Source organism: Mixophyes fleayi, chromosome 7 (genome assembly GCF_038048845.1).
Source record: "Mixophyes fleayi isolate aMixFle1 chromosome 7, aMixFle1.hap1, whole genome shotgun sequence".
Taxonomy (NCBI): Eukaryota; Metazoa; Chordata; class Amphibia; order Anura; family Limnodynastidae; genus Mixophyes; species Mixophyes fleayi.
Window position 1 is genome coordinate 67,115,967 of NC_134408.1, and position 13,110 is coordinate 67,129,076.

Sequence of the window (13,110 nt, forward strand, 5' to 3'; positions counted from 1 at the left end):
CACTTCAAGACTTTATGTTAATTTGTAATGGCAAAAATAGAAAAAAGGAAAAAGAATCAATCACAGAAGACAACATTCAGATAGGCATTCCAAGGTGCTACTCCAATCTGCATCCGAAGGAGAGAGTAGCAATTAAAGAACTAAGAAATGATACCTCAATAGTGATTAGATCAGCTGATAAGTGGGGAGGGGTGGTTATAATGGATCGGGAACAATATATCAGGGAAGCCTACAGACAATTGGAGGATCCTCTATGTTACTCACCGTTAAGGGGAGATCCGACTTATAATTTTCAATTAGAACTAAAAACCATGTTGCTCCAGGCTTTAAACAAAAAGATAATATCAAAAGATGAATATCTCTTTCTATTTATAGAACACCCAGTGATCCCAATATTTTATCATCTCCCTAAAATCCAGAAGTCCCTAACCTCCCCCCCGGGACGCCCCATAATATCGGGCATCAGCTCGCTTACATCGAATCTCTCGTATTATGTGGATCATCATTTACAGGAGTTTGTCCCACATTTATCCTCCTATATAAAGGATACTATCCATTTTCTAAATATAGTGAATCAATTAGAATGGAAACCAGAATATGGATTCCTGATGCTTGATGTTCAAGCTCTGTATACAAATATACCCCACGAAAAGGGACTGGAGGCTGTTAGGAAAACTTTGGAACAAGATAATGAATTTGATAGAGCTATGGATGATTTCATTCTGAATTCCATTAGATTTATCCTAACCCACAACTATTTTTTATTTGAAAATCGATTTTATCTACAGACTCTGGGTACGGCGATGGGGACCAGGTTCGCGCCGAGCTTTGCCAACCTATATATGGGACAAGTGGAGGAGGAGCTTATATGAGGAGGCGGGTTCGGCGCGAACCTGGTTCTATGTGGTCGACCTATTTATCGCGTGGAAAGGTGACCTTAATTCAGTTGTGGAATTTGTGAATTTCCTTAATGATAATACTTTCAATTTGAAGTTTACTTACACTTTTAATAAAGATACTGTTAACTTCTTGGACGTTACAGTAACGGCCAATGGAAGTAAAGTTACAACTTCAAACTATAATAAACCAAGAGACGTATGTAATTACCTACACTATGAGAGTGGACATTATCGTCCATGGATAAACAACATACCAAGAGGGCAAATAGGTAGGTTAAGACGGAATTGTTCCGATGACCAAGACTTTAGGAACCAATCTAACAACATGTTGGATAAATTTAAGAAAAGAGGGTATCCTGAAAATCTACTTAAAGAAGCCGCATCTCATGCTGCTACTTTGGTTAGGAACCTTTTATTGGAACCTTCAGGTGAATGTAAAAAGAAAAGGAAAGAGAAGTTTGATAATAGCAATCCTGCTTTTATTTCGGTGTACAATGTAAAATCTAAATGAATCATTGATGCCCTTAGGAGAGATTTCAGTATCCTAAAGGAAGATAACATATTAAAGGATTGTTTGGGGGATATACCTAAAGTGATTTTTAGAAAAAACGTGGACTTGAAGAAAATTATAGCTCCGAGTATGTTAAAACACAAAACAAGAAAGATGCAACATGGCTTCCAGATAGGCCAAAGGGGTGCTATATATGTGGCAAGTCAAGATGTCTAACATGCGGTCACATTACCAATAAAGTAACAAAAGTGAAGTCTAATTCCAGTGGAGAAAAATATCCCATTGAGCACTTTATTAATTGCGATACCTCATATACTGTATACATGTTAGAATGTGGTTGTCATTTACAATATGTGGGCCGTACAACTAGGCCTCTTAAGGAAAGATTTCGCGAACATAGACAGAACATCCTTAATGGCCTTTTGACACATAGTGTTTCGAGACATTATCTAGAAGCCCACGGAAAAAATCCTGAATGTTTGATAATTACGGGTTTAGAACATGTGATACTGACTATAAGGAAAGGAGATAGATTCCAAAAGTTATGCCAATGCGAATCCTCTTGGATATTTAAATTAGTAACCCTCTTCCCAAGAGGGTTGAATGAGGCATTGGATTTTTGTGATTAATCCAGCTACTTTGCCTGAGAGAAAAGCCTTCAGTATACATAGAGATCTTTGTAGCACTATGTGGAGATGGGTTCATAGTGGCTATAAGTGTTCCACACGATTGAATAACTATATGTAGAGTAGATGTGCAAGTTATGCACCAATAAGTAGAACTAGAACATATTTGATTTTGTATTTGATTTTACATTTGATATTTCCAGTAACTATCGGTTCAGCTTTTTTCTCTCTTTTTAAGTGTTTGTTTAACAACGAAGAAAGGACTATACTTGTATATCGAAGAAGACACAAATTGGTGGAAAAAAGCAACCAGAGTCCTCCAAATTGAAAAAGGTTTATTAAAGAAACATAGTATGGGATGGGGAATATTATACAATTGATACAATTCTATTCTGTTTGTAACAAAATTGGAGGGTTCACTTTAAGATAGGATCCTCCGGGAATTAACCACGCCCATTTGTATCTTAAAAGGAGGTGGAACTATGGGAACAATAGCTTTGAGAAAGTCCTAATCACTATAGGACGAAACGCGTCAGCAAGCAGTATTCATCTACTTGACATTCATGTAACACAGCGCTGTGGGAGAGTTAAGAGATATTTAGGATACAAGAGGTTGGTTTTTTATCCCGAACATTATACGTTGTAGGAGGCGGAACGGACATCACTGAGCATTAGATGCCGGACAACTAAAGGAAGCGCACCAATCCGCATAGACGGAACATCACTCTAGCGTTGGCCCACGCTCCGGACAACGATTTTAGTTCGGGCAACTTCCTCTGATATCCACTCCTTGAATTCCTGGACACGGGGTAAGATCTGTCCATTTATATACTTTATTGTGATCACGGACACTTACTCCTGGATACCTTGAAGGGCGCATATTGCTGTATGTATAGATGGTATCACGTCCCGGACTCTGAACTATGTTCTAGACTATAGATCCAAGTTGGGCAAATGTCACTCTTTTCTTTTGGAATACATAGGAGGTGATAGAATCGCCTACCGCGGATAGAGTCAAAGATCAATCCTGAGAGATAAAGTTGTATAAATGAACGTAAAACAAGGAGTTTTAGATGATAGCATTACCTATTTAAGGTGAGGTTTACCTCCATTGCAAATATCCAGGATCTATTTGGCACGTTTGGATTGTTTGTGTGTTTTTACGGATTTTTAACATTTTATTTTTATTTTTGATCCATAATTTTGAATCATGCATGTATTCATTTTTTGAAACAATTTGAATTGTCCTTTTCTTGGGGTCTCTACATATCATGATGATTATGTATGTATAAGGATATATTTTTGCATGCTAAGGGTCCTTTCACATATGTTAACATTGTGTAGATTGTGCAGGAATTCTATTCGTCTTGCAATTACTGTGGAAGATTCCTGAAAGAAAATATTGTTATTCTATGGTACTCCACAAGCATCAACAGATGTTTTAGGTCTATACTAAAATATATACCTATGGGTGATTTTATTTGATGTTTTCTATATATAAATAAATTTCTATTGTAGATTGACTCAAGTGTGGATTGTACCCTATATTAAGGGACTAATTACCATCATTATAGGTATCCCAGCGCTTGTTATTTTGTTTCTATCTTTTGATTCTACAGTTTGGTGAACCATGTTCGAGCTGCAGGGCTACCTATTTAATCCCACTTTTACACCCTTCTGGAAAAAGGAAGGGATTATATTAACTTCTAGCGCCGGGGTGATCCCTTAGGGGACCATTTGTTCTATAGTAGACTGGGAGAGAGCCTTGTAAGTGGTGGTAAGGAGTTTGAAAGGGATTCTGTAGGGGAAGGGAAGCCAGTGTAAGGTAAGACAGAGAGGGGAGGCAGAGGAGGAGTGGCATGAGAGGAAGATGAGTCTCGCAGCCGCATTTAGTATAGAGCGGAGGGGGGCGAGGTGGGAGCAGGGGAGGCCAGTAAGGAGGAGGTTGCAGTAGTCGAGGTGGGAGATGATGAGAGCATGGATGATAGTTTTGGTGGCATCTTGAGAGAGGAAGGGACGGATGCGGGCAATGTTACGGAGTTGGAAGTGACAGGCTTGGGCAAGGGATTGAATGTGGGGGGCAAAAGAGAGAGAGGAGTCAAGAGTGACTCCTAGGCAGCGGAGTTGGGTGACAGAGGAGATAGTGGAGTTGTTAACAACGCACTTGTTGGAATGTCCATGTGGACAGCAATATGTTGGTCGCACAATTCGGAAATTGCATGTACGAATATCAGAGCATTTACGAAACATTAGAAACAAATCAGAAAGACACAGTGTGTCAGATCACTTTCACAAGTACCATGATCATGATCCATCCTTGCTCAAATTTTTGGGGATCTGCACGGTACCAAAACCATGGAGAGGGGGGACTATATTGCACTTATTTCCAAGGAGGAGGCCAGGTGGAAATATAATCTCAAAACCCTGACCCCAAGGGGACTTAATGTGGATTTCGATTTAGTTTTTTTTTAAAAAAACTTAAAATATTTCATCCTTATATAAATCACCTAACCCTAGATATATTTTATACAGATCCACTGTCATGTATTACTTTGCAAGTTTGCAGATTTCCCCCTACATGGTTAATGTTATGTAATGACAACATTTTTTTACTGTTCCTTATTTATTAATTATTTTTTCACTGTTTATTACTTGTCAAATATTGTATTGTATATTGAGAGATCTATACATCGAGAGAACTTATGTCATTCAACTGCAATTTTATTGCGATACCTTTTAAATGCACAATCCTTGTGGAACCAGCTGACCTACTTAATACTCACATGGTCAATTAACATCAACTATCAACATCTGGAAACAGTGGATCAAATCCATAAATACTGGGTATGTTCATCAGTGTGTCCTTACAAATCCCTGAGGAAGCCTAGTGCTATACACTGCACGCAAAACATGTTGGATAAATTGCACCTTTATTATTACTATTACATCATCTATTTTATTCCATCCTAATATCAGTGTGCCACGATCGTTTACATCACATCACTGCGGGGCGTTAGCCCAGACTTTGCTAGCATGCTAGTTCTCATCTATACGGAGCAGAGCACCGGCAGGGTGACAGCCAGCATCTTAATGAATAGAGCGTGCATGCGCCACCTTTCAACTGCCTATTCTTAAGGGGCCACAAACGACATCACCCACCCAGCGTCAGGGGAGGAAACGGAACACCCGGATCGCAGGAGGAGGACACTTAAGCCTGGCTTGATTACCATATTACTCAAATGTGAGTTATCAATGCACTTTTTGACTTTTGATTTCCATTCCAATTGGATATACTTGGAAGTTAGACAGACTCACCATTGACTCCTTACTACTCATTTTGTGGGCTCATTAACAGCCGTTTGTTTTTTCTATTGAACTATCCAGCTATATGCCTGTTACTTGCTAATCTGCAAGTATCAAAGTTTATACACTGTGTGAGGAAACAAAGTATTAATATCACCTCAACCTGTCAACTGCGGAATATGAAAACATATACTTTTTCTAGCCCTCTGGTTCCCCATATCTCTCAGTCATATTTAAACTTGTGTATATTCTATTTTGAAAGTAGTCAAATAACTGCCGGCTTGCATTGTTAGCATGCAGACTAGTCAATTGTTTCAGTCTAGGCAAAAGATTTAATGTCCACCAGTCCTGTATGAATGGACATCACACCAGGGGGTTTCCTGTCTTCGTTTAGCTGTGGGTCTGTGTGTGATAGCATAAGAAAAGGCCCACAGACAGAGCTCTATGTTTAATGGCAGAGGACTGCATTGTGTATTTAAATGTACAGGTGTCTGGATCCTGATCTCTGTTTAAACAAACTTTCCTGTATAGCCACATAACAATATCTGTTCCTAATTAAATCAATAATGATTCATCTGCTATCTCCTGGTCTGTATGTTTACCTGTGAAAAGGTAAAGAAAGTAAAGGACCGATCAGGCTGGTCCTGGAATTGCTGATGAGGACATTTCTGGGTTTAAAAGGGAGCTCTAGAGGACAGCAAATTGGCATTCATTTAAGAGTGATAGCTGAGGTTAGGGTGGAGTTGAGATATATTAATCTCTGCCCCTGACAAGAAAGGGACAATTGGTCCTTAGAATACTGCCGTGCCCTGATCTAAAGAGGAGTGACAGTTACTTTAGGCCACTACGTTTGCTGGTAGTCTTAAAGGAGAGAGGCAGCAGTCCCTGAAAGTAACAAGGACACTGGAGAAGTGTTTTTATTATACCCTGTATGTTGTCTATGCCAGACTGTAGTGTCCTTTGTTTCAAGTTATTATTTACATCTGTTCATTGCTGTTTTGTGCTACCATTTTGTTAAATAAACTTATTTGTGTTATTTCGGATATTTGCCTGGGTGATTCCGAACCTTGGATAGGTACCAGCTAGGCCAGCTGTGCGGCCCAGAAGGTTACGTTAAACCCGGTATCCTCACACACTGTTACATTGTGATTTTAAGTTGTTCTGGCCAGAACATGTTTATGTCTTATCATTGCATTAAAACATTCACTTGTATACTATTCCCTTCGATCTCCTTCCTAATCTATATTTATATTAGAGATGGGCGGGCTCGGCTCCCCGAGAACCGAACCCACCCGAACTTCGCCTATCTGAGTACCGAGTCGAGCTCAGTACTCTCCCGCCCGTTCGGAATCGAAATCGAGGCAAAACGTCATCATGACGTAGTCGGATCTCAGAGCTCGGTTCTCGCGATATTTGAAAAGCATAAACAGGCTGTATTAGAGCAGGGACAGCGCAATAATTGTACACCTTATTCTTTGTATTATTTCAATTCAATTCTAATCTATTCAATTCTATGATTAGTACCAGTTCTATTAGCAATTGTTAGAGCAGGAAGAGAGGAGGATAGAGGAGGCTTTTTTTTTCTTCAATATTTTGCACTACAAGTGCTTTGGGGTGTCCCATATTCCCCAGTGTGAAACACTAATTTTTCTGGCTGTCAAAAATGATATTTATCAGCAGTATCTATACAATTTTTTGCACTACAAGTGCTTTGGGGTGTCCCATATTCCCCAGTGTGAAACACTAATTTTTCTGACTGCCAAAAGTCATATTTAGCAGTATCTATCTATACAATATTTTGCACTACAAGTGGTTTGGGCTCATTGAAATGGAATCAAAGCAGTCCACATATGAGCAGAATCAGCAAGCAGGTGCTGGCACCAGTCCTGATGGTAGTGTTCCCAGTACGTCATCTGGTAAAGCCTATGTAAAGGTACATAGTCTTTTTAAATCAGGAAAAAAAACACACCATCAAAATAAGTATACTTATAAGTATAAGTGTAGGGTGCAATCTACCCCCAAATAGGAAAGGGACTTGGGCATTTCTATATCACGTACAGTCTTGAAAGGCTGCTGTTTTGGCAATTTCTCAATAAGGGTAGGGTGTCATACACAGACTGACCCCAAACTGGCTTTGTCCATTTCAAATTATATTGTACAGTCTATAACGGCTGAATTTTTTAGTATTTTCTACAAGTGGAGGGGGGCCTAGAGAGACAGAAATCAAACTGCCTTTGTCCATTTTTTTAGATATTTAACTATAAGTGTAGGGTGTAATATACACCCAAAGATGATGGCTGCATTGCCATATGCATAGATGGAGAGGAAGACAATCTGGTTTGTGTGTAGAATAACGACGACCTAGCAGGAATTAAACTGTTTTTTTCATAATTTTATTAGCTTTACAATTACATTACTTATCCAAGAAACAGGTGGAGCACTAAATTCGGTTATTTTATTACCAAAAACATTGATTTTTAAACAAAATTGCAAAACAAAACCAAACAAAACCAAAACACGCAAGGGCGGTTTGGCAAAACCAAAACCAAAACATGACGGTAATCCAGATCCAAAACCAAAACAAAAGACGGGGGTCAGTGAGCATCTCAAATTTATATATACATTTTTATGCGCCCAGGGACCGAATTTATCCTATCTAGATCTATCATTTTAGAGGGTGGGGAACCCCCTTATACCACATCGGTTCCGCTCTGTGGCAGCAAAATATACCTTCTAACGCCAGGAAGCGCGGCCTCACCTATATATTTCTTCTATTCACCGCTCTCCTGCCACTCATTCACCCTGCCACTATTTTCCCATTGCCTCTGTATTTACTGCTTTTAACTCTACCACTATTGTACTGTGTTGTGTTGTGCTGTATTGTTCTACCATAACATTTGTATGTGTATGAACTTATATAATGTTCTAACCCTCTATGTACGTCACTGTGAAAGCCTTGTGATACCGATAAATAAATGAATTATAATAATAATAATTGACTCTTCCATCTCACTTATCCATTAATCCTCCCTCTAAGATAAAAAATATTTCCGAAAATCAGTGAGAAGCAAAATAAGGAGCCTCATAGTAACCGAGCCAGGTGGACCATACAGATTAAAATTTAATAGTACGATCATGCAAGATACTCATTATGAATTTGAAACAATATATCTGCCATATTTTTTTAATTACCAAAGTAATAGCCGGAGGTTCAGTTTGCAAATAATTAACATGTTAAGGACGTGTCCCACTAGTGTTGTTGTATATTTGAGAGTGTCTGGGAGGGAGTGATGCTGAAGAGTATATGCTGGGCAGTCTGGAAGTGTTAAATTGGTGATATTTTGTATAAAGCCAAGAATATCTTGATTGACCCCTAACACCACTGCTTCAATTCAAGGAAGTTAAGGCTATGTGTTTAGGTCAATAGGTAGGACCTATATGACCCCCTGTAAAATATATGTTGATATGGGGTACTGACCAGACAAAACTAGCTAATTGGTTTTGTGGTATATATAGATATAAGATTCAAGGTAATATGTTAATTTTAACTGCTGTTATTCTCCCTATCAACAATATATATGGTCAATCCCAGTCAAGGAGATTTTTCTTTAGGATGTCTAAGAAGTCTGGGAAGTTTGCATCTTATAGCTGATCAAAATGTCTGGTCAGAAAGATGCCCATGTATTTAATTTTATCTGATTGCAATCTAAAGTTATAGTTCTAAGTGAGTTTTGTTTCTGAGAGGATAGGTTAGGAGGAAGAATTACAGATTTGTTTGTGTTCATTTTAAAATGAGATAATTCTCCATATGTCTAGAGTTCTTTACAGAAGAAAGACAGTGACATGTATGGATTTGTGGAAGTCAGTAGGAAATCAAGATACCAATTACTTTATTAGTACACACATAGGCAAAAAAACCCACTGCTAGCATCCACTGAAATGTGGTGGTAATGGTAGGAAAGAAACATTGATCAGCTCTGACTACTGGAATGGATATGATAAAAATTATTAATGCTGCTAATATTTATCAGTTGAGCAGTGTTTTGTGAAATCAGTGTGAATAACACAGATTGCCATCTGTCTTGTGTATCTGTATCAGCTGTTATCTTGGTAAGGTATATGACAAATAGTAAAGTCTAACGGATTCTTACATGCACCAGTAAACAAACAAACTGCTGTACACAACAGATGTAACAGTGAACTTTATGTCCCTTCTATTCATTCCAGAAGGTTATGCAGTATTCTAGATTCACTTTTAGTATCTGGTACTATAGTAAGTATAGAAATCCCACACCGCATGCTGCCAACAGTTGTTATAAAAATGGGTTAAAATAAAAGTTCTGTGAAGTATGAATAATAAATTGAAGATAAATTGCTAATTAGTTTTAGACCTCTAAATTTAAGTAAAGGTATTCCAGATCAGGCGTGTTATATATATATATAAATATATATATATATATATATATATATATATATATATAATATATATATATATATATATATATATATATATATATATATATATATAATATATATATATATGTATATATATATACACATACTTAAATACATATATATGTATATATATATATATATATATATATATATATATATATATGTGTATGTAAGTATGTGTGTATATATATATATATATATATATATATATATATATATGTGTGTGAGTGTGCGCAAATCTCTTGTGTCTTTGAGCTGTAGCAATATTACACAAGCTTGCTGGTTTATAAAGCAATGATTTCAAAGAAACTCAAAATATGCTGAATTGTTTCACTAATCTCAAAAATAGAAGACCACCTGCACGCACACACACCATTTTAGGGCGGGCACCAACTGCCCTTGCATTTGGATTTGCAAAAACTCAAGTGAAACGCAATGTGTTAATTAGCAGAATTACTTACATTAGGGAGATCATTGGAGGACACTCCATTGAGTTTAATGAGTTTATGTTGTATTAAATGCACTGAATTAAGCAAGAAGAGTCAGGGAAATCACAATATAACACACCCAAACACAAGTAAAAACACAAGCAGGTAAAACTGGATGTGATTTCATGTGTTGTACCAGCGTTAAAAACACTAGTAGACACATGTCATTTATGCAAGTGGATTTAAGGACAATACAGGCTGGAGAATTTTAGTAAGCATATACCGGATGAAGCTTGTGCTCCTGTCCAACACAACATCTGTTAGATGACTCTGACCAAAGTTAGATGATGTCAGGGGCAAAACAAGTACTAATGTAAGTAAGGTAAGGTAATAAGTGCATAATTTCTTGCTGCTGAGTATTAAGTACAATTTGTACTGTAATAATTTCAACTTTCAGCTCTTATTGAAACAAAATCTGGTATTACATTTTATCCTGTATCTGTTAGATGAAGATGACTATAACCCCAGCCTCCACCACATTCCATCTGTATAAAATTAATAAATGTATACTTCTAGTTAAAAACAATTATCATGCCCAAAATGGTGGTATAAGTTTTTGTAAAATTAATACACTTTCTATGCATTTTTTAATGTATCTGGTGTCATGTGAGGGTGGCGTTATATAAAAGAGGGTGGTGATAGGAGGGTGAACTAAAATCCACTGATGGAAACTTAAAGACGACTTCACCCAAAACTCATAATTCAGTCTCAGTGTAGTAAGAAAAATACAAGGTAATATTTTAGCAGTTACATGTGAGTGTAAATGTACAGTACCAATTTACAGTAATTTTTCTGTATTTACAATTTTCCTCCCTCCCAAAAACTGTAAACAGAAGAACTTGACCACACTATTACTAAAAAATATTTATTTCCAAGTGCGTACATCTGCTCTTTATTTGTCCCCAAGTTCATTATCAGTCATGGCAATTCATTGCTTATATTACTACAATATTTAACTTTTACTAATATTTACATTACAATGATTATAAAAACTATATTGCATTGAGTAATATAAATGTTTGTAAACACTTGTAACAGCAGAAGCCTCCACTTATAATCTCTGCCCAGGAACCAGTCTAGTATGAAGCTGACCTTGACCTTGGGTGGAATCAATTGCTATATGTGGGGCCCTTAATTGTCATGCAAATCCCAGTCCCCAAAGCTGCTAATTTATCATGTGGATGTTACTGTAGATTCTATAGTATATTTACAAGGGTCTTCACTTGTCTTTTGAGTCTCTTCTACTAATAGTATGTGGTTAACAGCTACAGTCATTTGGGGAAAAAAACACACCCTCTTTCAAATTGTATTATAATTAACAATCATGCAGTCCTCGCCCAAAAAAATAATAATTGTATAAATCTACTCTTGTGACAATATATTTTTAGTTATTATTTATTCACAAAATAAGCCAATATAAAGGTGCCTGTATGTGGTTTTTATTTGGAAAAATAAGTACATCACCACTGCTTCCATAACAATGAAGACGTGCACACCATTATTTGATCATCAAGAAGATGTCACGACCTTTATATAAATGGAGAATACTATGTCGAGTAGAAAAGACACCTGCACTGATCTCAGAAAAGCAATAGTTGCTGCTGATCAGTGGCCCAAAACATTCACCAAAACGCATGCCCTTAACTTCAATGAATTGAAGAAGTGAGTCAAAATTCCTCAATTATGATGTAAAATACTAATAAACTAATAAACAAAATTATTATTTCAAGTTAAAAATGCTAAATGTTAATTTTACAAAGGTTAATTTTAATGTTGGCTTATTTTTTGTTGAATACATAATAGCAAAGTAAAATTGTCATGGTGTGAGGTTGACAGCTAGACATTCATTTGGTTGACAATTGAAGTGTAGACAGTATTATATGGTTAGGGTTAGAAATATTATTGTCTTATTGTATTATTTGAATTGCCAACCTAATAATACTGTCAATGTTATTATTGTCGACTTTTCAACTCTGTCTATGGCGTCAACCATATAAATGTCGATCATAACTGTCGCATTAAATAACATTTATCATGTTTTAGTATCTAGTAAGGACAACATGATATGTAAATTCTGGTATGTAAAAACCAGTGCACTCTGTCAAATAAGAACTAACAAACCAGTTCATTATCAAGAGGAAAGCTTCACCCGGAATACCTGCATTATTACCTTGTATGATTTTATATTTTTTTTACAATTTTTTTTTGCGGTTTTCTCATTAAAAGCAGATCACTCAGCTGAGTGGTACAAAGGTACTGTGGAATTTCACTATGGTCAACATCCAATGGAATGAATATAAGTAGCACCTTTCCAATTCACCTTAGCGAGGCAATTTAACTTAATGCTCCACACAGTACAAAGCCCCAAAAGACAAAAAAAAGTGTTCTTTATGGGTTTTACAATACTCCTTAAAAGCAAGTACTTTGCTACAAATAATGAAAATATACACCTCATGGAATTTCTTGGAGCTAAAAAGATTGTTGTGATTAAAGATCAGTTCATGTTTAAGTACTACAGGCACTGCAGATGATTAATTCCCTTACCTGTAAAAATTTCAGTCTTGCAAGAAAATCATTCACATAGCTACCAAGAGATTTCAGACTTGGGTAAGATTTCTTCATCCACATACCAGGAATCTTTCCTTTTAGGATGCTAATTACAACCTCTTCCAGGTCCGCAGACATAACCACCAAGCCCTGGTTAATAAATGACATGACACAAATACATTTTTAAAAAATTTGAGAAGAAATGAAATGACTAAACATCTAAGGTAGATAAAAACAATCTCCTCAATTGGTATTTCTAATTCCCTGGAGCATATCCAAAA

At 36.7% G+C, this 13,110-nt stretch overlaps 1 protein-coding gene across 1 annotated transcript in view; it reads right to left on the reverse strand.

The window, feature by feature from the left end:
• The window catches only part of DNAH7 (dynein axonemal heavy chain 7), a 379,127-nt gene that overhangs the window by 22,002 nt on the left and 344,015 nt on the right, over nt 1-13,110 (reverse strand). The window contains 1 exon segment of the mRNA XM_075181345.1: nt 12,827-12,979. Within this exon segment, the coding sequence (XP_075037446.1) occupies nt 12,827-12,979 (153 nt within the window).